This window comes from Salvia splendens, chromosome 5, assembly GCF_004379255.2.
Source record: "Salvia splendens isolate huo1 chromosome 5, SspV2, whole genome shotgun sequence".
Lineage (NCBI taxonomy): Eukaryota > Viridiplantae > Streptophyta > Magnoliopsida > Lamiales > Lamiaceae > Salvia > Salvia splendens.
Genome location: NC_056036.1, coordinates 6,491,975 through 6,516,647, shown reverse-complemented (window position 1 = coordinate 6,516,647; position 24,673 = coordinate 6,491,975). Strand labels below are relative to the sequence as shown.

The 24,673-nt window shown below is 35.8% G+C and overlaps 3 protein-coding genes across 3 annotated transcripts; 1 reads left to right on the top strand and 2 right to left on the bottom strand.

Moving 5' to 3' along the window:
* The first annotated feature begins 6,237 nt into the window (after positions 1-6,237).
* Positions 6,238-8,894, top strand: LOC121804436 (protein Mpv17-like). The gene is made up of 3 exons (XM_042203979.1): positions 6,238-6,555; positions 7,562-7,653; positions 8,196-8,894. The coding sequence occupies exons 1-3, from the start codon at positions 6,412-6,414 to the stop codon at positions 8,599-8,601; spliced, it is 642 nt and encodes a 213-aa protein (XP_042059913.1). The 5' UTR covers positions 6,238-6,411; the 3' UTR covers positions 8,602-8,894.
* Positions 8,895-8,998: 104 nt separating this feature from the next.
* On the bottom strand, positions 8,999-13,734 carry LOC121804435 (beta-adaptin-like protein A). Its single transcript, XM_042203978.1, has 11 exons — positions 13,517-13,734; positions 12,456-12,972; positions 12,119-12,243; positions 11,838-12,036; positions 11,346-11,574; positions 11,074-11,240; positions 10,738-10,947; positions 10,403-10,513; positions 10,156-10,332; positions 9,611-10,054; positions 8,999-9,408 (listed from the first exon to the last, which is right to left on the bottom strand). The coding sequence occupies exons 2-11, from the start codon at positions 12,861-12,863 to the stop codon at positions 9,118-9,120; spliced, it is 2,361 nt and encodes a 786-aa protein (XP_042059912.1). The 5' UTR covers positions 12,864-12,972; positions 13,517-13,734; the 3' UTR covers positions 8,999-9,117.
* A 6,501-nt stretch (positions 13,735-20,235) lies between these two features.
* Positions 20,236-22,925, bottom strand: LOC121802827 (indole-3-pyruvate monooxygenase YUCCA2-like). Its single transcript, XM_042202531.1, has 4 exons — positions 22,019-22,925; positions 21,212-21,460; positions 20,691-20,813; positions 20,236-20,598 (listed from the first exon to the last, which is right to left on the bottom strand). The coding sequence occupies exons 1-4, from the start codon at positions 22,682-22,684 to the stop codon at positions 20,419-20,421; spliced, it is 1,218 nt and encodes a 405-aa protein (XP_042058465.1). The 5' UTR covers positions 22,685-22,925; the 3' UTR covers positions 20,236-20,418.
* Positions 22,926-24,673: the final 1,748 nt, after the last annotated feature.

The window sequence follows — 24,673 nt, the reverse complement described above, 5'->3', positions numbered from 1 at the left end:
CACCAACGTCTGGTTGCAGACTATTTTGCCGAGCAACCAAGGTGGGGCCCGACTGTTTTCCGCCGCCGGTTTAGAATGTCGCGTTACCTTTTTCTCAGCATTGTCCGGACGTTGGAGTCACATGATGAATACATGACGTATCGGGAAGATGGCGTCGGCAGACCCGACCTTACACCGTTGCAAAAGTGCACGGCTGCACTCTGTCAGTTGGTCTACGGCACCACGGCAGACATTTTCGACGAGTACCTCCACGTCGGGGAGACAACAGGCCCGGAGTGCCTGAAGAGATTTTGTAGGGGAATTGTGAAGGCCTACGGGGACACATATTTGCGCAGGCCGACTGCTGTTGATTGCCAGGGCTTGATGAAGATGCACGAGACTGTGCACGGCTTTCCTGGGATGCTAGGGGGCATCGACTGTATGCATTGGGAGTGGAAGAATTGTCCAAAGGCGTTGAGAGGCCAATTCACTAGTGGATACAAGGGCAGCCACCCGACGATGATCCTCGAAGACGTCGCTGACTATCGGCTCTGGATCTGGCATGCTTACTTCGGTGTAGCCGGGTCGAACAACGACATCAACATCCTCAACTCATCCACCCTCTTCACCGAGCAATGCAATGGCAATGACCCGTCCATCGAGTTCACTGCCAACAGGCGCCAATACCACATGGGGTACTACTTGGCCGATGGCATATACCCACGGTGGCCTGTTTTTGTGAAGACGATCAGCTGCCCAATTGGTGAGAAGAGGGTTTTATTTGCGCACAAGCAGGAGGCGGCGCGGAAGGATGTCGAGCGGGCATTTGGTGTGCTCCAAGCACGGTGGGCAATAGTGAAAGGGTCGGCTCGTCTTTGGTTCAAGGAAGTCATCGCCCATGTCATGTATGCGTGCATAATCATGCACAAACATGATAGTCGAGCATGAAAGTGGGAGCATCACCGACTGGAACGATGATGAAGGTGCATCTAGCTCGTCCGGCACGGCGACCGCTCCCACCGCTAGAGGATTACCGACGGGCTTCAATGGGGTTCTATCTAGACAGGCCTCAATGCGCAACCAACAAGACCATGCTCAGCTCATGAACGACATGATTGAAGAAGTGTGGGCCCGTAACCGTCGTCGCTGAGTTTGCGTATTTTTTTTATTCGTATTGTAATGTATTAATTTTTATAAATGAAATGAAGTTTTTTCCCAATTTTTGTAGTTATTTAAATATTCAAATAAAATAAAATGCATAGGGCGCGCGGCGCCCCTAAGGGCGCCCCATTGCTAATGCTCTAATCTATAGTTTATTACTCCCTTGGTCACATAATAGATGTCACACTTTCCTTTTTATTTTGTCCCACAAAAGATGCCACATTTCAATTTTTAGAAAAAGCTCTCTCACATTAATATAAACTAGTATTCACACACGTGCTATGCACGGGGCATAAGATTTTTAACTAATGAATATAAACTAAGAATTAAAAACAATATGCAGGTTTTCACAAAAAAATAAACGTAAGGAGGGAGGATGAAGGAGCGGTGCTCTGGCCGGGGAGATGGTTTCCGCCGCCGGTTAAGGAGGAGGAGGAGGAAGGAGGGAGGGAGAGAGAAACTTGAGAGAGATGGAGGCATCGCATGTTGCATTAGGGTTTTAGAATATTATTAATTTATTGTATATTGTTTGAAATTTTTGTTTAATATTTTGTAGGCTTTTAGTACTTCTTATAAAACTATGTAATCAATTTATAGTACATCTTTCTTGATTAAATACAGTTTTAATTTGCATTTTATATTTATTGAACTTTGTATAATATATATTTTTTAAATAATTTTTTAATAAATATTTAAGTTTATACATGGTTTGAATTAAGTTGACTTTGATTTACTTATATTTCTATCTTTTAGACTTTCCAAAATTTTGAAATATGTATATATTAAATTTAAATTTGGCTAAAACGAAATAATTATACAAAGTGAAGTTAAATTAATGTTATTATTAAATCACACTAATAAGATGTATGACTAATGAGAAAAGTATAAGTGGAGTAAAATAATAAGATGTATGAGTAATGATCAAAAAGTATAAGTTTGTTAGATAAAGATACACAAATAAAGAACATGTTAGTTGAGTAGAGATTAAAGGAAAAAATTAGAAAGACCCAACAAACAAACCAATTGTTCATAAGTTTTGAAAAACTTCTTTGTAAACAACATTAATAGTAGCATCACTTCTATTATCATCTTTATCTCCACAAACTAAAATCTTGAGACCTCCACGACTCGTAACTCTAGATACAGCAACATACAACTGTCCATGACTGAAGACTGGTTTTCGTAAAAATAATCCAACATGAGATAGAGATTGTCCTTGACTTTTGTTGATGGTCATTGCATACGACACAGCCAAAGGAAATTGTCGTCGTTGGAATTTGAATGGCAACCTTGGATCAGATGGTATTAAAGACATTCGGGGGATCAAAACTTTATGACCAACATTATGGCCACCCAATACTTGTCCTTCCAAAACATAATCACCCAAACGCGTAATTACCAGTCTAGTGCCATTACACAATCCATTCGAGTGATCTATATTCCTTAACAACATCACAGGAGTACCGACTTTCAATAACAATTCATGATTAGGTGTACCTGAACACTTCAACTTATTCAAGAATTCAACAGAATGTATCTCAGCTAAGCCATTTGAGGTCAAATCTGAGTTTGAGATACTATCAGAACTCAAATAAACTCGACCCTCAGACTGATCCAACGACATCATGAATTGGTTAACCTCATCGACAACCTCTAAAGTAGGAGCAAGTATGGCACGATCATGCAAACATTTCATCAAGTCCTCATGATTCATATAGGATGGATATATCGTTGAAACAATTGTTCTAAGAGGATCCCCAGAATTAGACAAAACAATGTCAGAAGGAAGATCAATAGTGACATCACCATCATTTGGACCACCAACAACTCCATCTCCAATAGAAGCAACCCAAGAATAAAATTCCTTCAGTTGTGAAACTTCATCAGAAGATGCAGCACTCAAAAGTCGCATGTTTTTGGTCAACCTCAGAACTGTGCAATTCCTCCAAAGATATGAAGAGTTAAGAGCGGCATTCACAACATCTTGCCTACTACCCTTAGGAACAACTAGTAAGATTTGTCTGAAATCACCTCCAAAAACAACTGTTTTTCCAACTAAGAGTTTGTCCGTACTACGTTCATTACATACACGCATAATATCTCTAAAAGTCATATCCACAGCTTCTACGCAATGTTTATGAATCATCGGAGCTTCATCCCATATGATAAGCTTAGCTCTTACAATCAGTTCAGCAAGTGCACTCCCTGGTTTTATATTGCACATAGAATCTTCATTAACAATGATGGGAATCTTAAATCGAGAATGAGCTGTTCTACCTTCAGGCAAAAGTAAAGAAGCTATACCATTCGATGCCACGTTTAAAACAATATCACCCTTAGAACGAATCCCGGCTGACAAAGACTTCCATATGAAAGTTTTACCAGTACCTCCATAACCATAGACAAAAAATATTCCTCCATCACTTGAATAGACAGATGACATAATAGTATCATGAACATAAAGTTGTTCATCAGTGAACTTGGTAAGAAATTCCAAATGTTCTCTTCCTAAAGATTCACGATCATAACATAACTCATCGCTAATCAACTTATTGTCAAATGATTCAAAATACTCCGATCTTGGATAAGGCATGCCCTGGAAATCGCGCAAACTTTTCCCAAAATTTAACAACAATTTCTCAATCTCCGCCAATGCAAAATTCTGAATTTCTTCGTCATCCAACATCAAACCTACGATAATACATAATTCATTACTACAACTAAACAATAATATGTAAATAAAAAAAAAGAAAATAATAAACTAATTGTATACCTGCATGATTTCTTAATTTTCGTTGGTTATACTGAACATCATCTGATAAATATTTCCAACAACTTCGCCAAACAAAATCCGGCCTTGAAATAGATTCTGATGTCAATAAACTCACAAATAACAATCTTATAGAATGTGCAGAAGACCAAAAGGATGCCTCTATAATGCCATCAACATATTCTTTATCATCATCCAACAATCCTAATGCATAGCAGGCATCTCGAAACGTATCATATTGAACCCTATTGACACATCTAATGTCTTCGTATGATGTAGCTCATTTAACAATATTCAAAAAACATCTCAAGTAATAGATATCACCAGAACCTGGAGCAACATAAAACAACCTCCCTATGGAAAACCGTTGTTTTCTAGGTTGCCAATGATAGGTTTTCCACACAAATTTGGTTGGAAATTCTCCATAAGTGAGATTTCGACCTTCAGAATAAATCTTATTTGCCTCCATCCAACCCAAAAACTTGCTTTGATGAATAGTATGACGATTTAGAACGTTGTCCAACGGATCTGATTCATTAAAAATAACATGTTGTTCATTCGGAAGGTGAAAACTCAGTCTTTCAACAGAAGGCTCCTTATATTGAATTTCAAATCCGAAAATTCTCCAAGCAGCTTCACATGACGATATATACCTACAATCATAGTACAAACTAACTTCATCCAAATTCTGCCTAGCACCATCCGCACCAGTTTGGAAAAAAGACGTTGTAACACGATCATGACCCTTGTTTATGTACTTAAACAAATACTTGATGGATTGCGATTGATTGCACCACTCAACATTGATGTGACCACCGTATTTCATAAGCAATGCACGGTTGTGTGGAATAATATATCTATTATCCAAGGGCACACCATCCTTCATAACAACACGACCATTATCTCTACGTCTGTAAACCGAAAAACCATCATCATCAAACTTTGTGGCATCAAGATATTGCTTTGGGAAATATTTTGAACATCTTCCATCACGCATGCACGGAGAAGATTTACGAACAACACCACATGGTCCATGCACCATGAATTCTTTGACATTTTCATAATAGCAAGGATCAATTGTTGGATCAGGAATTTCAGCAGAAATAATCTCATCAATGCGTCTAGGTTGAGGTAATTTGTCCTCATTGCTTAAGAAAAGCAAAATATGGGCATGAGGCAATCCACGTTTCTGAAACTCAATAGTATACACAACTGCAAAGATTAATTTAACAAACATATTTATTAGATAAATCAATAAATGGATTAGTTAGAAGGAAAGACATAATTTTCTAAACAATGATAACAAACCTGCTTTCACAGCTCCAAAAATTTGGTTGGTCTTAAGATCTCTTATCAAATTATCCAACTTCACTTTAAAAATCCTACAGACAACATCGGGTCGATCATCCGGTTTCAACCCCTTGGCACCAAGAAATCTAACAATCTCTGGCCATTTCGGATTACAAGTAAAGGTAGTAAACAAATTTGGATAACCAAACCATCTACAAATTGCCATGGCATCTTGGTAATTCTGAATCATATATCTTGCCCCACCAACAAAACTTGAAGGCAAAATGATTCGTTTACTATTACGGAACAGATGGAGTACTATTATGGAGTGAGATCCTCTGTTGTGCTATTTAGCACAATAGAAGACCCCAGCTCGTACCATTATACTAGTACTTTATTAATTAGTACTTCATCTGTTTAACAATAAAAAAAATCACATTTTTGTCATTTCGGTCCATACTACAACAAGAATCTGATATCATTTTTACCATTAATAGTAAGTAGGTCTCATTGTCTACTAACTCACTTTGTTCACATTTTATTGTAAATAATAAAATTAATATAAAAAGTGGGCATCATATTCCAATAACTTTTTCAACATACCATTCTTTACCTTTCTTAAAACTCATGCTTACACCAAATGTCTCTTATTATGGGACAGATGTAGTATTAACTTAAATATTAAGTATCATTTTCTTAAATATTTTACCTAATATTCAAGTTATACTATGACTTTTAGCATATTAAAATCCCATTATTCAATAAAAGTTATCGTACTCTAATTTGAATTTATTTGTTGGTAAATTTAAAAAAAGAGCGCAAAAATATGATTTTAGAGAAAAATGAATATCATCATTTAAGATGAAGAAAATTCTTAACATTTATAAAAAATTCATAATTTTAAAAACAGACAGAAATAAAAATAGTTCACATTTATAAGAGATTTTTACTTGAAAATTACAAATTTTGACACAGTGAACGTCTCTGTTAATTAAACAGTACTGATAAGCTCTAAATTAAACAGATGAATTGACCTAGGAATCGATAGAGATAGAAAATTAGGCAGAGAGAGAAATAAAGGAGAGCAACCAAAATCCACCTTTGTTCCCTACTGAGAGAGGAGAGTTGAAACACTCCCCTCTCAACACAATCGTTTGGAGAAAACCGTGAAGAAAACGTCGGATTAAACTGATTGAATTAAGAGGAAAATCATGTTGAGATTGTGGAAATGGTACCAGAATTGTTTAGCGACGCATCCAGTAAAAACGCAGGTGATTAGCTCCGGCTTCATTTGGGGGTTGGGCGATATTGGAGCTCAAGCCGTCACGCACTCCACCACCAAGCCGCAAAAGCATGTGCGTTGTCATTCCTATTATTATTATTATCATCATTTCCTTTTCACATGCGAGGTTTTTGCCAGGGGTTGGTTTTGATGATTTTAATTGCGCGTTTTTGTTTGAATTTTTTCAATAGGGGAACTTGCACAGTCTGTATTTCGCTTGCATTTTTAGGGTTTGATGGAATACGATGCTAATTGGTGTCTTATGATTTCCAATTGAGGGATTTTGCGCGTGTAGGTATCGTTTACCGTGAGAAACCTGCGTTTGCATGCTCATCAATTTGGTTTGCTGATCAATTTACTTGTATTAGTTGTTGTATGTGGATTTGTATGAAATTTAGTAAAGGATTGGTTCAATTCTGATAAAGAGAACTTCGATAGTGTTTGTTGTCGAAGGTTGTTCGGCTACTTGGCCCTGATATTGCACACAAATGCTATTGGTTGACACTTGACAGCATATCTATGATAGTGAAGCAATGGTCTATATCTGTTTAGAGGTTTATTCTCCCATAATCTACTTGTTCAATCATGCTCTTCATGTTATTTTCGATCTCTTATCCTACAGATGGTGGGAGTGTTCTGCTGCTTGAACTTGTGCGCTGTGAAATACCTTTGCCAGTAATCTTAGTGTAACACTTGAAGATAATGGATATGAATTCATCTTATTACGTATTTCATGGCAATGGATGAATCAGTATTTATGATGCTAGCAATAATCTTTACTGTGATAAAACTAGATGTTGTAGAGTGTTTCTGAACATTCTTAAAACACCCCTATATCTCTTAACAGTGTGGACAATCGTATTACGTGGTTGTGCTTCTTTGAAGGTATTAAGCTGCTTCCCAGCAGAGAATAATGAATAGAACATAAAATTCATAAATGGGATGTTCCTCCATTTCATAAATATGATAGGTGGAACAGGCTTTGCGAATTCGGGGTTTGATATGTTGTTGATTTTTTTGGGAAATATGGCTCCCTCATTCTTCAATTAACAATGGTATATCCTTGCTCACTTCTCCAGGATGAACATAAAGAATTAAAGATCAATTGGAGACGAGTAGCCACCACAACCATGTTTGGTCTTGGATTTGTTGGTCCAGTTGGTCACTACTGGTCAGTATTTTACCTATTTCCCGCATTGGTTTAGGAAAGTTGCATTTTTACTTTTTACTTGTATACACTCTTACATATGCTTGGTTTGAATATACCGGTGGATATACTCTATTCACTTCAGCTACATATGCTTGGTTTGAATATACCGGTGGATATACTCTATTCACTTCAGCTGCATGGCCAGCCATTAATGACAAGCATACAACTGTTGCCATATTTGTATCGGTTGCACTCTACTTAGTTCACTAACGAGATGCAAACTATATTCCATTATGACTTGCTTGAAGAAAAACATTGAAATGCACAGGTAGTGCACACTAGTTTTTTAACTGACTACGGTACTAGTATCAGTGTATGTCAACAAACGAGAAACCAGCAATGGGCATATTTCTGTATCATCTTCCGGATACTTGAGCACAACAGTATTGTCCTATATCTCATCTGTATGTCACTATGGCTGGTAACTGTCAATGACACAGCCCAGAATTGTAGGGAAAAGTGTTGAATGACAATAATGTTATTAATATTTGTCTGCCATGCAGGTATCAAGGGCTGGACCGCATCATTAGGGTGCGGTTAAAGCTACAGCCAAATTCTTTCCGTTTTGTCGCTTCAAAAGTAGCAGCTGATGGTATAATCTTTGGGCCCTTGGATTTACTAGTGTTCTTCACTTACATGGGCTATTCCTCGGGCAAAAGTACTGCTCAGGTTAAAGAAGATGTCAAGAGAGATTTTCTCCCAGCTTTGATTTTGGAGGGAGCAATATGGCCAGCTGTTCAAGTTGCCAACTTCCGATTTGTCCCTGTTCATAACCAACTTCTTTATGTCAACATATTCTGTTTGCTGGATAGCTGCTTCCTTTCGTGGATTGAGCAACAACAAGATGCCCCTTGGAAGCGATGGTTGAAATCTAGTATCTCATTCAAGGAAGAGGGTCAAGGCGGCTGAATTCTTTTGTCCCTTCTTATAGCTTCTCCTTGACTTTTCTGGTAAGCACCATTTTTGTCAGTGGAAAATCGAGCATTGAGCCAGTTTTAAGAACACCTTTTAATGGTGGCTCGTATATTTGAAGTGAGCATCCATGAAAAAGATTTTTCCCTCCAACAAGATGACGACAAGTTCTCTCTCTTTTATTGTTTATCATTTTTCTCTTATTTTTTATCCGATGATAAATTTGTCGAACTTGGTAAAACAAGATTTGGTATTTAGGCGAATTCATGGTATTATCAAATTAGAATTTACATTGTTTTCAGAAATGAGATTTGCTTCCATATCAATTTCAATTTACTAAGTTACTGTAAAAAAATAACAAGTCCAATAACATATTGGACGAGCAGGACAGACAAGAAGACAACATAAATGAGCTATTTTTACACGTATTGTACACAAATCGAATTTTACAACTCTTTCTATTGTTCATCGGTTTTCCAGACAAAAATGGAACTAAAAATGTTGTTTAAAAGCCTAAGCAGAACCAAATTTGGCCAGCGCAGACTGGAACAACTCGAAAAAAGCCTGTGCCGTAGCCTGGTCATCGGCTTTGATCTTTAGTTGCACTTTACACGATGATGAGTTGATGATACACTCCACAAGATAAGCAGACGAACCATCTTCCTTCTGCGCGAAGAAAAAGAACTTGAATTTTGGGGCTTGGCCACCTGATGCTATGCAGTTGATGGAGTGGCCTTGCATATGCTGAGGGAGGGCCTGAGGATTCATCATTCCCGCCACTCCTCGTGGATCTATAGAGGTTTCCTGAACGAAAAAACAACAAAAGGGCGTCATCTATAAGAAGTGTAACAAGAGAAAAATTATGGAAAACGCCAATAATAAGGAGAGAGCTTATTTCAAGTCTGGGCTGTTAATTTTCAACTTAAGCCTAATAAAGCCCACAACCAAATCCATATACCCTCATCACAAGCATATTGGTAAAAAGGCAGCTATGAAGTTCATAAACCTGGGATAAAGATATGGTTTGTTGCCGCCATTTCTGCTGAAAAGTGTTCACGTCTATGGAAGCTTTGGCATTAAGCAGCAAGGTAGGAGGAGCAGAGCTGGGTGCGGCTGGCATTCCAAGACCGAATAGATCATCAATTGCAAAGCTAGCAGGTGGATGTACTGTAGATGGCTGGTCTATAGATACGAGATCAAAGTGGCCCTGAGAAGCACCAGCTGTTGTCGAGGCATTGTAAGATGGGGTGCTATATGCAGAACCATTGCTTCCAAAACCATGACCCTCTTCCTTCTCGGATGTACCCAATAACAAGTCCTTGTCATTTGCCTCGACTCTCTGAGCCGCAACTGCAGCATCTGAAGGCTCAGTGCCAATAGATAGATTACCCAGTTCCTCTGAGAAAGCAAATGGGCCTCTGTGTTCCTTGTCAGTGAACATGTATGATGGCTGCAAAAATTGTGCCTGCATTAGTTAACGTGACCTGGCTCGATGCATACTTCTGAGTATACACATATTCGTTGTGCATTTACTCAGACAATCAGAAATACCTTTTGGTACACGACAGAGAGACTGTTGAATTCATCGAAGATGCGATCTTTCATTTCACTACTTTGTGTATCTGCAAAGACTGAAACAGCTTGTTTTGGAGGGTTTACAATGCGCTCAGCAACAGAAACATCATACTTTAGAAGCCTATAGTACAAAAGAGCTCGATCGTGAACATCCTGCAGTTAACCAAGATTTAGCAACCGTACTAGCATTAACAGAAGGATCGTAAACTTGAGCTAGACAGACCTGATGAAAATCAGCAACACCAGCTGCTAGAGCATCCCCTAGTGCCTTTTGAGTCTCTGGTGCTCTTCTCAAGAAGCACTTCATTACTGCTGTAAGAAGATGTAAGCGAACCTGTGTATCATATAAAAGTTAATTACTAGAGCACGATAGGTTAATTGGGTTTAGGTTTTTTCTTATTCTACTGCATGTTTCAAGATGGCTCCTGCAATTGCAATTTATAATTGAAATATAAGAACCAAAAAGCAATGTTTGAAGCTGAAACCACCTAGCAGAAAAAATTTAGGAATTGAATGAAAAACGACAATGAAAGAAAAAAGAAAGTGGCTTCCAGTTACCTCAACAGAGTCCTCCTCGTCCCAGTTCTCAACAAGGCCCTCCAGAATATAAGGACTATCTTGCATATCCTGAGCATATTCACCAAGCATCCAAATGAGAGCAGCTTTGGCTTTTGGTTCCTGAACATTTTTGCTGCTGATATTCCCAACAACTGCTATGCAGTCATGGCTCCACTGAGGATATTTTCTAAGTAGATCTTTCACAAGAACCTAGATATATAACATGTTAAGCTCAAGCTTCTCCACGATCACATACTTCAAGGAATTGCCAATCCGCAATAGTACATCTCAAGATTGGCAAATCGGCGTGGCCTAGAAAAGAAAATAGATACTTACAAGAGTTTCAGCAGTCACATGCTCTTTTTCCATTTCCAAGAACTGAAGCAGTCGATCAACTATGGCATTCACATCATATTGTTGCAAAGCAATTTTACCAACAGCTCGAATTGATTCCCTTGCCATTGAGATATCAACATTGGCAACATATTCACAAAGTTCAGTCACTGGAATAGAACCACAAGGTTGGCAATGAGCAGTGACTAGAGTATAATTTGATTATGTTATCTTTCATAGCAAAGGCTTAAGAATGCAAACAGAATGAAAGTCACCTATCTCATATGTATTGCTCTCATTTGCCACAGCAGTCAACATCTCAAGCTTCAATTTTTTGACATAAAACGGCTCATTATACTGGCAGTAGAAGTGCTTGTAGTCTGAAGAGAAAATGTATGGTGCACGCATCACAAGTAAATGAAGGTGGCTAAGAACTGCATAAGATTGCTCAGGACTTCCTGAGCTTACCAAAGTGAGCAGAGGAGCTTTAATTCGCTCATAGACCTGGAGAATGTATCAGCAGTTTCTTTATCAGATGATATAACAACATATCTCAAATATAAGGTACTACATCGTGATTTCTGCAGACTTTAACTGCAGCAGCAAAAGTATGTAGAGTTCTAAATGACATACACATGGACTAGAACAAAACTCTTCGTGCGACAAATTCTCAACACATTAAATTCAGCTTTATTAGGAACCACAATCATGCTAACGTTCATCATTGTTTGTGAAGTTATGGATAATAAAATGAAAAGACAAAGTACCTGTTGGTGAACATCAGTCATGGACAGCGTCATATGTAAAAAGACCTTAATAGTTGCCAAGACAACTGCACCATTTGCATGATGAAGTCTATCTTCAAGAAGATTCATTATGTCAAAGATCTCTTCAGTATCCATAGGAACATATTTAGAAACCAACTCTAAGATAATACACTGTGCCCATTCACTGAACTCTTTCATCCTGAATCCATAGGAAACCAAGTTAGGTCCTTTTACAAGATAGAAAAATGATTTCATGATAGGAAACTTCTCTCACTCGATACCTATTTAAAAAGTAATACACAATTGGCTTGCTAAGCAATGTTTCTCTCTCTCTTGCTGCATCCTCAGATGTACTTGCTTCGAGACTCCAGATCTCTTGCAGAGAAGTTAAACAGTTTGCCACAACCTGTTCAAACAATTGCAGAACTAGTGATAAAATGGTCGCTGTAGTGTGATAGCCATTGTCCAATGACTTGTACTAGCCAGCATCCAAACTCAACTTTTATATTAAGTAATAAATTTTGTATGTGTCAAGCAGAAAACAACCTCTATATTAAGTCATAAAAGTAACATCTATCCCTAAGAAAAGGTTACTGCATCAAGGGTGCAAAACCTGACCTGGGCATCTTTTTCTTTGAGCATTAGTTGCTTCAACAGAGGTGGAAAATCAGCATCCAAGCATGTTGAAGCCGATAGGTGATACAGCTTAAGCACTCCAACAGCTGCAACCATCCTCACGTAGCTATTCCCATCTTTTAACCCATTACCTAACGGCCCCACCAAGTACTCCACCAAATTCGCCACACCAAGTGAGCACAAACTCCTCAAAGCCAAACCCCGAATCATGGGGTCCTCATCCTTGCAGTCTCTTTGAAGAAAGTTAATAGTCAGAAGCGCAAGATCCGGATTGTGTTTTGCATAATTCCCGACATACAAATAACACATCTTTTTCAGCACAATGTCCGAGGTAGCCGAGCACATCACCATTTCACTAAAAACTGAAGATACATCAATCCCAATAGTCATGTAAGATATAACCTTCTTGAACAGCTCCCTCTTTGTGTCATCTGTTCCAGGCGCTCAGCTACCTGCCAGCTGGCGTAGCTGCGTTTTAAGATCAGAAACCTCTCCCTTTCTGATAAAAGTAGAAAACAAGAATTAGACCTCTGGGAACTACTACTATCAACATTTTCAGATATAAGATTATATACTCTACAGTCGAATTCAGTACATTTTATTGCCCCAATAATCATTATTCCCTCCCTAACACACAGACACACACACACACACAAAAAAGGGGGCTAATTCTTCATTTCTCATCTAATCATCCAGCTGAGAACATGACCTATTTTTTATTTCTCATCTAATCATCTCAAAACTACCACTACACAGAAAAATAACTCATGAATCAATGAGTTTCTTCACTTCATACTCCTTATTCAAAACGAATGGATCAAAATCAAGCATTTTCTTATCATGAACACTCAGAACAATACCCAAAACCAGCAGTTCCAATATTCAACAAACTAATTCATACTCTCAGCGCAAAAATTGAGATAGAAACTAAAAATGCAAACTAACTCCTAGTAAAATTATGCTACACATATAGGCACGCAAACATATAGATGGGAATAGATTGACATTGGGCGGGCGGAGGGATTATGTGATCGGAAAATTACCCAGACGGCTGCGAAGGAGAAGGGGATCGATGAGATTGAGCTGGAGGTGCCATAGCTAATTCTGATTTCTTCAGATTCACGTCGCAATTCGCCCTACTCTGAGACTTCGATAGAACTCACTGCGATTTTGAGTGGAAAAAACGATCTTTATGAGTTAAAATTACATGCGGGGACAATTTGATCATGATCGATGATATTTTCCTGTCTCTCCCCTTTGTGTTTTTGACTTATTTTTTAAATTTTTTTCGTTTTTTTAATAGTACTATATTTATAAAAGAATATTTTTTAGAATCAAAAGAAAACATAATTTAATGGGAGTAAGAGATCCGATATTCATTATTTTTTCATCTCACAATCATGTAGTAGTACTCTAACATAATAATACATGGTTTAATTAAATATGGGGAGCATGAGTAAAATTATTTCCTTAAAAGGCCCATAAATATTTGAATCCCATTCGAACGGCCCAGATCATTTTTAAGACCAATGGGCTTTTTTTTGTTACTTCCGTACAGTAATATTTTCAGTGGAATTAATTACTAGCTAGTTCGACCAATTAAATTCCCATACTAAAAAAACTATATTCAATCTTTCTTGTAGACGAAATTATTTTTTAACTTAATCGTATACTAGTATTAAAGTGATTTTCTATTCTTAAAATTAATTTATAAGGAGCTAGCGGAGTGATGTTCTGAGATAAGTTAATTAATAGGAAAATCACATTTAGATGATAGGAATTAAATTAAAATGTCACAACAATACGTAGAGTCTGACATTTAAGTATTATTAATGCATGACAATGGGGAATATAAGTTGGAAAATTCTTGTTCCATTTTATGGGAACAAAGCAAACAAATTATATAAGTACAGTATTTGAATTAATTATATCCCTGGCCAGCTTTAATTTTACTCAAAAATATTATTATTTGGAAAAAATTACCCTGTTATGACTGAACAATTTCAGTAGTGTATTAATCATGCCTCTCTTGATTCAAGTGGGCTGCTTCAAATTACAAACATACTTACCTTGTGCAGATGAAGAAAACTGGGGTTTTTAATATTGCTATATACAGATTGATAGAATCAAAATACATAGATGTATATTTCGCTAATTTAATTTTATACTCCCTCGGTTCGTCTGACAATCAATAGAAGTCCTACTTTTTGGCGACATGAGTTTTAACAAATATGAAGGAACGTAGGTGCAAAAATTTAAATAAATAGTAGTATGAGTTCCATTCGATATAGTTTTAATTTTACAGCTAAATATTAGTGAAATGAGTTAATAAATCAAACGTGCTCACTAAATATAGTGAAATAAGACATTATTGAATCTTAGACATCTCAAAATGACAAACATAAGACACTTATTGGCGCCCACTTAAACAAATAATTATTGTATGCTTTTCTTTTTACCAAGGTGAGTATCAGTTTCAAGTTTCAACTAATAATACTCTAACCACTTTTTTCTTTTGTCATTGTCTTACTTTATCATTTTACATTAAAACATGTGTCATTCACTGTCAAGGCTATTTTTCGTGGACGGATGTAGTACGTTGATAGAATGAAACACATCGGCTCTAGCTGAAACCCTTAACGTGAGTGATATTGACCTAGCTAGGGGGTTTAATATTTTAATAGTGTGGACAAGTGGGCTTTCAAGTTACAAATATTATGCACTATTTCTCTTTGTGCTTTTCCCATTTGCTTGTGTAGTGAAAAATAAAAGGTTTCATTGTAAAACAATAAAGACTAAGATATTGTGAATATGTCTCCGATGTTAATGAGAATAAAAAGAGAATGGTAGTATAATTGTTGTTTGTACTTTCCAATAGAAAGATGGATATTCCACCATTCTCACCTCTCCATATAAGACGGATATTCCACCATTTTTAGCAGGCTCTTTCTCCATCACACAAAGCTTATAGTTGGTCTTGTCTTTTGAGTTCTGACACAGTCAGTCTTATGAGTTAGTACTATACTTTTTGGTAATTACAAACTAAAGAATCTAGTGCAGCAATTTAAGCATGTGTAGGAAATAAAGGAACACAACTATAATTGAAGACAAAAGTGGTGGTCCATTTACTAATTTCTATCTTTGTTTTGGAATATTGATACGATCTATTCACTTTCATTGGTGTATCTTTTCATGCAATCCACAGATGCTGGAATTTTATTGTGCATATATTAAATATTCATAGTTTTTCCCTCTCCACAAATGAACGACTAGTCAAAGTCATATATAAAAATGGCACCCTCTTTATTCTAAATAGTTAGTATCTTGGTCAAAGTGGAGATGATGTTCATCTCTTCTAGGGTATTTTTCAAGATTAATCCTATATATAGGGATCCCTAACACCTACAAGCATGCATGACTACTATATACTATAATCTTTTTGTTGGTTCATATATACTAGTAAATGTTATAAATATAGAAAAAAAATTGAATTACACACGCATGTTGACATCGGAAAATAATAGGGGGAAATGTAATACGTGTCATTTGGGAGTGCCGTTGATGCATAGACATATATAAACTTGAATAGCATACTGATTATTAGAGCAAGAATTACTTAGAAAACCAATTCCTTTTGAAATTTTTTTACCAATCGCTTCTATAGTAAATACTCCTACTAAATAGTTATGATTGAAATAACAATCAATGGTTTTTATAGGTAAAAGGATTCATTTGTTATTAAAGCTTAGTCTATTTACTAATTCAATTTAATATGGTTATTTAAAAGATTAAAAATTGGAAAAAATAGAATATGTGAAAAAGCAATCTTTAAAAATGATTAATTGAAAAGTATAAATAAAAAAGGTGCTGATATATTTTAAATATGTAGAATAATAGCAATAAGATGATATAATTAGACAACGAAAAATAAGTACTAGCACAGCAAGGTTGTGTTTTTTTACCCAAAACAGGATTCTGCTCAATAGTTGACCGTTAATCTCAATTATTAATTAATCTCTAGCTTAGAGAGAGATGTTGTCTTCTAATCAACATTAAGTAAATCATTGCTATATACAGATATACCTTGTATAATTTCCGTTTTATTTGTGTAAAATTAATTAATAAAATATGGTGCAAGATCAATTGAGTTAAATACTCCGTAAAAGAATAAAAAAAACATTTGGATCATCTGGCTTCGTTTTGGGGAAATAATAGTATGAAAAAATATGTAATTTGATTAGGGTGCCACCAAAATTGATGTTGCATATGATTAATATAGTTGTACAAATGCAAAGATTATGTAGACCACAAATAGTGGTCACAAGTCATGATGATGGATAATGTATGACATGATACCACCTATCCATACGTACACATGCTGCACATGCATATATACTCCCTCTGTTCCCGGCATTTTCAGCACGAAAATTAAGATAAAATGTGTAATGTATTAAATAAAAATATAACAATGTAGGAATGAGGAAAAAATAGAGATAATAAAGTATAAAAGATGAAAATGTGTTACTTTTTACTTAAAAAGAAAATGACTCTACTAAGTATTATGGAACGTTCAAAATAAAAAAAAATGACTCTACTACTATGGAATAGAGGAAGTACTTAATTAAGCATCACACCATGTAATTTACCGTCCAATCCAAACAATAATTAATTTAATTTAATTTAATTTATAAAAATTTAACAAATTTCTAAGAATTATATTTTATACAAAATTTATTGCTGATAATTTAAAAATAAAAAAGGAATAACAAAGATAGAAAAATTAAATAATTATGGGATAGAAGCTCTAGTATAAAACAAATTTTTAACTCTCAAATTTAACTAATTAAAAATAACATTATAATTATAATATAAAATTACTAGTATAATAATACTTTATTTTTCAAAATCATTGGGGAGTCGTAGCCCCACCCCATAAATAGATCCTCTAATGTCCCAGTATATACTCATATGGAGACATTGTAAGATCGTTTCATAATTGATAAGGCGTGTCAATATTTGTGTGGTTGAATTAACTTCGTTTATAACACCACATTAAAAAAATTCATCCCTAAAATAGTCTCATACTACTTTTTCTCGGAACTTTTTGGATACCAATAAAAGTTATATTAATAACTGATTTAAATTATTTATTTAGTGAGCCTCAAATGTATTTAACCAACCAAATATTTGTATACTCAAATTTAATTATTTAATTTTTCGATATACTCTTTACAATAAAAAAAAAGTATGACTAAGGACAATTTTTTTTAATTTTAAAAATGCTAATAGATGTTTTTAAATACATAATCAACATTTTTAAAAGTGTCCACGTTCTTTTTCTTTTATGGATGAAAAAAGTGTCCTCATGACTTCTAAAATAAATAAAAGCTCAAGCTCAAATGCTCAATAATCGAAAAATAATGAATACTCAAGAAAAAAACGACGAGCCAAAAAAGCATGCTAAAAGACAAGATCATCAACAAGTTCAGAACCACCTATCTCCAAGAATAGGGGCTCTAAAGTGCAACCAGAGAAAACAGATTTAGCAAAAAGCATCCAACACCAAGCAACCCCCTAAATAAGAAGCACCCAAAGGTAAACCCACCGCATCACCACGACAAAACACACAACAACGCCACAAGAGAAGGTAAAACCAACAAGATCCAAAAGTTCAACCGATAACTAGCACAACATACCTCTTTGTGAAGCTCTTAATCATGTCCAGCCTCTAGTAAGCTTCAATAATTTTAGATTGCAAGCCAAATTAGAACAACATGATTGAAGCTCAAGTCAAGTTTGAGTTAGTCAATATTTGACTCGGCACATTTACAACCCTGCTCACTTGATCTCTGAATAAATATTCAATGTAATATATAAATGAGATTTTATTATAGAACTATATCGAAAATTATGTCAAATTTCACATTACTCTTTTCATCAATACAAATGCTTAAGTTTAAATTTCCATTCAATAATCGACTGTATAAATAATAAAGGAAGTATATATATTTCTCAAATATGTGTGTGTTGTGTGTGTGAGAGAGAGAGAGAATATTGAATCATTTGTTGTCCCCACTATACTTTTTCTTAATAAAGATTTGATTATTAGTAGTACTACTAGTAGTTTTAGTTGGGGAAAATGGAAACTTAAGGCTTGTACTTGGCTCATAAAACATGCAAATCTAACACCTTAACCACTCCCCTAGCTTCCTACAAAATGGTCCTAAATAGACACGCACATGCATCTCTTCTTCTCACCAAAACCCACCCACAAAGCTCAGATTGCGATCATAATCATGTTTTGATCATTAAAAAAGTTGGATCCAATCAAAATTTATTTCTTAGAATATAACTAAGATTGATCATTAACCAAAAGTAATTAGACAAGTTTCCATTCTAAGTATTGCGACTTTAAACGTTGTTCTAGACTTCTAGCTCTCATCATTATTCATCAACGAACCTAACGAGAACCTTTTTTAGGCTAACTAATCGGTAGAGTGAAAATAAATACATTTATGATTAAAAGATTATACCTACAAGAACATCTTTAGATTGAGTGGTGCTGGTACAAGAATATACTCCATTCGTCTCACTCTAAGTAACACAATTTTTTTTCTTTTGAGGATATCTGATCACTCTAAATGACACATTTTTTTAAAATAGAAACATCACTCTCTTTACTTTTTTCTCTATCTTACTTTATTCACTCTCAACTTAATTCACAAAATAATAATGCATAAAATCATGTGCTGGATAAGAAATGTTCCACTTTGAGTGGGACAGACAGAGTATAAGAATGGATTTTATTGTATTTATAAATAGGAGTGTATAATATATAGTGATATTGCATATTTTGGCTTATCACAAAAAAATGAAAAACTAAAAAGTTGCAATTCTGGTTGATGGTTTGTCTTGTTGTTTCGAGAGAAAAAAAATTAATGGAGCATTACTTTTGTCCACAAAACTAGTCATTTTTTTCATTTTGTTTAATTTATCTGCCAAAACTAGTCTTTATATATTAAGTAAGTTGTTCTCTCTAATGAGGCAAGTCTCATTTTTCACTAACAACATATCAATCTTTTTTCTCTATATCTTTCCTACTTTATTAATTTTAAATTAAATTATGTATGCTCGGACTATTTAATTTTTTATGGACAATATATAAATATTAATGGTATGGATACAATTAAAGAAAGCATGCACATGATTAATTAAGTGGTGATCATGGATCTCGCCTTTAACTGAAAGGCACCTTCGTCGTGGCTATAGAAAAACTAATGCTCATCATTTTCTTAGTAATTAGGCCATCTTTAAGATTTAAGAACCAGTAGTTAGTTATATGTTAATACAATAAAATCTTTTCGATTTAGGTAACTAGCTATATATACTCATGAACTACGCATTGCGTATAAACATCATGCATGATTGAAAAAAAAAACATTATTATATCGATAGAAACATTATTGTATGTATTCTGAAAATCAATTTGGATATAGTCCGTCACTAAATTGGTTCTTTGCTGTCTGCTGATAAAATGAAGATATTTACACAAGAAATCGTCCATCCACTAATATTACTAGAATAATATAATTTGATATAATAAAATGTTATCATAATTGAATCCAAATAAAGTTGGATAAGAAGAGGTGAACAAAACGAGGATGAACTTCAACAAAGTTAGGAAATACACTACAAACCAAAAACCAACTATCGATCATTGACATTCTAAAACATATGATCGATATTATACCTAAGCACTTCATCAAATGTAGTGAGAATGTGCTTTCAACTATTTAGAGATCCTTAGCTCCATAATCTCTCTCTTCTTCAATCGATCTAACTTACCAATAAAAACTAATTATTATATACACATAAAATCATATACTAGCTAGATCTATATATATATATATATATATATATACATCACACAATCTAGAAATGACTTTTAATTAAAACTCCTTTTGCAACATTTTTCTATGTCCTTTGCAATGTTCTTAGCATCCACAGCTGCCCCAAGTAGACCACGTTGGGTGAACCCCACTGCATACAGACCGTGCTCGCCTTTCCAGCCATTCGGGAATGGACATTTTGGAAGACCGTCTTTCTCCGAGAACATCTTGTTATCCTATCATGTCAACACAAAATAAATACATACAATTAGATGTTCGATTTCAAATCAACTCTTTATCGTTGTTCATGTAGCATTTAAAGAATTACCTTTAGCCACGATGGCACGTTGCTTTTGTAACCCGTTGCTAAGATTATTGCGTCAAATTTATCTATTCTTCCATCCACAAATTCTACACAATCACGCCTCACTCTCTTGATCCCGGGGAATACCTGAAGAAGTATTAAAAAAAATCAACAAAAGAAGAGCTTAAAGTCACAAATTTCATGTCTCATTTTATGTGGCAGGAATGCACAATAGTTAGAGATAAAAGGTTGTTTAATTATTAATATTGTATGTCAACATAATGATATCATCATAGATGAAATACAAATTCAACATAGGATATGAAACATTTCCCTATATGATCAAAGCAAAAGCATCAAGCGTGGAGAATCTCAGCAACATAAACTCACACAAACCCTAAAAAAAGTGAGACAAAATCAATGAAGTTAAACACTTTATCAAATTAACCAGCAATTGTACTTTCCAAGTTAGAACGAAGAGGAAATCCTCAATAGTACTTCTATTTTGCAATGAGGAGTTGCACCTAAAGCATTATGTATTGTACCTTGATGTATCCCTTTTTGATCTTATGAAGGGTTCCGACATCCAATACCGGAGTCTTTCCGAACTTTGTCTTTAGCTCTATTGGCCCTAATTTGGGCCGTTGGATCCCAAACCGGTCCGTATTTCCAATCGTCAACCATGAACCGGCCAACAAAACCCGGTCGACGAGACAAACAGGCAACAATCTCACCAACCACATCGATAGCCCGAAAGTTGAAGCTCCGAGTATCTCCTTAGGTAGAATGTGAACCTAAAAATTAAAATCATCACCAATTAAAAAGAAGATTTAAAATAAGAAGATAAATGCATCAATTCAAAAGAAAATTAAAGTTCTGAAATTATATTATTTGGTAATGATTAGATAAAATTATTCATCATCTAATGAAATTAATCTGATCAACTGATGTTATAAAAAGATAAATTGAAAAGACAAATAAGAGAAAAATTAAGTTTTGATTTATTCGTTTATAATTTTTAATATTCGGGTTCTAATCACCTATTTTACTAGAATGAGAAAATTTTAACACCAAAACAACACTGAAAAACTTGATTTTCAGCTAAGGAGGGAATGAGGAAAATAAAACTCATTGTTTATGAAGGTTTACTTACATAACTAAACAAAAAAAAAAAAAAAGAAATCGAAGAATGACATCCTTCAAAAATCAATCCCATAGTTCCCATCCCATGCACAAAAGCAAATCAATTGTCGAAATCGAAATTAAAAAAAAAAAGACTTAAAGTCGAAATTGGGATGCAAAAAATACAATGACAAGAAAACACTGAATTGAAGGTGAAAAAGCACACATACTTTATCCCTAACGACGAGCGAAGGCTTAGCATTATAGTTGCAGAGATCCAAAGCAACTTCCATTCCTGAATTTCCGCATCCAACCACCAGCACTCTCTTCCCGTCGTACCCCTCTCCGCTCCGGTACCCGCTCGTGTGCCCCACGGCTCCTCCGAACACCGTCATTCCCTCGATCTCCGGCACCACCTCCTCTGCGTTCTCCCCCGTCGCCACCACCAGCCACGGGCACGCGTACTCCATCCCCGCCGCCGTCCTCACCCTCCATCCGCCGTCGATTCGCGCCGCGCTCGCCACCGCCTGCCCGAACGCCGGCCGGATCCCGAACGCCGCCGCGTAGGACTCCAGATACTCGACGAATTGCCGCCGGCTAGGGTAGGTCGGGAAATCGGGGGGGAAGGGCATGAACGGCAGCTCGCAGTAGCGTTTGGGGATGTGGAGCTTCAGCCGGTCGTAGGTCTTCAGCTGCCAGAGCGAGGCGATGCAGGTTTCTCTCTCTAGGATTAGGGAGGGGATGCCGCGGAGTTTGAGGCATGCCGCGGCGGCCAACCCCGACGGTCCGGCGCCGACGATGATCGGAGAGGGGATCCACACGGCGGCGCGTTTGGAGTAGCGATCGTGAGCGGATTTGGCTTCGGCTTCGGCTTCCTCCATGGCCGAGAATTTCATTGATTAACCGTCAATTTTGATCTGAGAGAGTGAGATTGAGATTAAATCAGTGAGGAAGATTACTGAATCCAACGAAGAATTGGGGGAATATTCCAGAGATTTTGGATATAAAAAGGAGGGAAAATCGGAAATATGGAACGAAAATTGGAGATGAAATGAAAATGAAATTGAATGGATGGATTTTAGGGATAGGTTTTTCGGTGGGATTTAATCAGAAACTAATCCACTTTAGAAAATTGGGGTTCCGTTTTCCCGAATTTATCATACTAGTGTTTTTCATACTCAGCTATGTATATATAGTTGTGTATGTGTGGGAGTTGATTCTAGAACATAAGAGTATCCGCAGCAGTGAGTGGACACTCGTCCGTCCGTCCATACCAGTGGCGCGGCGCTGCTCGATGTATCGAGCACGTCCGTGCCAGCGAGCAGCTGATGTGGCGCGTTCTGATTGGCCAACGGTATTTCCGTTGGAAATTCTTTTTTTTTTAATTGAAAATAATACCAAAAAAAATTCAGATTCCCAAAAATATGACCGTTTTTTTTACCGTTTTTCTGGAATTTTTTTGTTTTTTTTAATTTTTTTATTCCCAAAATCATATATAAATACACAAATTTATCATCCATTTTTCACATCAAATCATCTCCCATTCATTTCTCATTCATATTTTTTCATACAATTTATCTACATCTTCCTCTCTCACTCAAACCCTCTCAAATGGATAGTCTATAAACACACATTTAGGATTTTAATTATGTACTTTTTAATTTTTTTGTAATTTGTTATAGTATTCCAGATATTTTTAATGCATTTTAATTTTGTGGAAATGTTTTTATTTAAATTGAATAATAGAATGGTGGGACCCTTGAGCTTGTCCTTGCAGAAGAGCACGAAGGTGAGTGTTGTCTATTGCTTAATAGCAGGGAGTAAAAGTGGGTTCGGGCCCACATCCATGCTCGTTGGCAAGAGCACAGATGGAGATGCTCTAAGATTTGGTTTGTTTGGTATATAGGACTAATCAATGAAGTAAATTGTCACGTTCAAGAAATTAGATGATATTACTAATATCGTGTTCATGCAGAATCATCATGATATTATAGAGAGTTTGGATTAAAAATAAACCACATTTAATATTAAAGTTGAGACCAAATTAGAGCATTTTAATTATCATGATCAATAACCTTGAATAAGTAAGTCAATGTACATTGTTGTAGATTCATTGTTAGTAATAATTTTATAGATGTAATATAAGTCTATTCGTTGTTGTGTATATATGAAGTGTGTTTAACACTTTACTGTTTCATTACATAATAGATAAAATGTGTTTTTTATAAGCTAGTAACTAGTAATTATGTTCGAATAAGTAATGTAATGTAGCATTAGTATATCAGTATATGTAAATGTAAACGATACGAATATGGCCGGGATTTCGAAGTTTCAATTAAATCCATATTTATTTTTTGAATAGGTTCTTTTAGTTTAAACCCTACTTATTAATTAGTTTAGGTCAAGGTTTTCGTAAGTTAATGTTTAGAGTACTGTGAAAAATTGTACTCCAACACCGCTGGTCGACATACGATTGTAGTATTTATTTAGACAATTAGTTTTAGAGTAGTGATATAGGGCAAACATCCCTTAAATATCAGCCACAAGATCAAGAAAATTAAGGGCTGATATTCAACATATGATTTTCGAAATTGTCCCAGATTTTACTTCATTATAAGAATGAATTGGTTCACTATAATAAGGCGGGGCAAAATAGTCATTTACAAAAGTTAGGGTTAAAATCAATTACACTCATTTTGAAAAATGCATCATTTGTCCATAACCCACTGCGCTTCTTCTTCTCTACTCTCTTCTCTCAATGGAAACCTAGGGTTTCGCCGTTTCCTCTATCTCCGTTGGTCATTTCAGCCGCTTCTCTCACTTCCCCTGTCTCCGTTGGTCATTTCAGCCGCTTCTCTCACTTCCCGCTAAGTTTCAACATCTAG

Bases quoted from the DNA above. Each gene is read 5' to 3' on its own strand.
- LOC121802827 (XM_042202531.1), bottom strand. From the start codon at position 22,684: ATGAAATTCTCGGCCATGGAGGAAGCCGAAGCCGAAGCCAAATCCGCT. The intron at 21,461-22,018 runs GTATGTGTGCTT...TTTAATTTTTAG, and splicing joins CGCTCGTCGTTAGGGATAAA to GTTCACATTCTACCTAAGGA. The intron at 20,814-21,211 runs GTACAATACATA...ATACTTCTTCAG, and splicing joins TCAAAAAGGGATACATCAAG to GTATTCCCCGGGATCAAGAG.
- LOC121804435 (XM_042203978.1), bottom strand. From the start codon at position 12,863: ATGACTATTGGGATTGATGTATCTTCAGTTTTTAGTGAAATGGTGATG. The intron at 12,244-12,455 runs GTCAGGTTTTGC...TTGTTTGAACAG, and splicing joins TCAAAGAAAAAGATGCCCAG to GTTGTGGCAAACTGTTTAAC. The intron at 10,055-10,155 runs GTATTTCTGATT...CAATTTTTGCAG, and splicing joins TCTCTGTCGTGTACCAAAAG to CCATCATACATGTTCACTGA.
- LOC121804436 (XM_042203979.1), top strand. From the start codon at position 6,412: ATGTTGAGATTGTGGAAATGGTACCAGAATTGTTTAGCGACGCATCCA. The intron at 6,556-7,561 runs GTGCGTTGTCAT...TCACTTCTCCAG, and splicing joins CCACCAAGCCGCAAAAGCAT to GATGAACATAAAGAATTAAA. The intron at 7,654-8,195 runs GTCAGTATTTTA...TCTGCCATGCAG, and splicing joins GGTCCAGTTGGTCACTACTG to GTATCAAGGGCTGGACCGCA.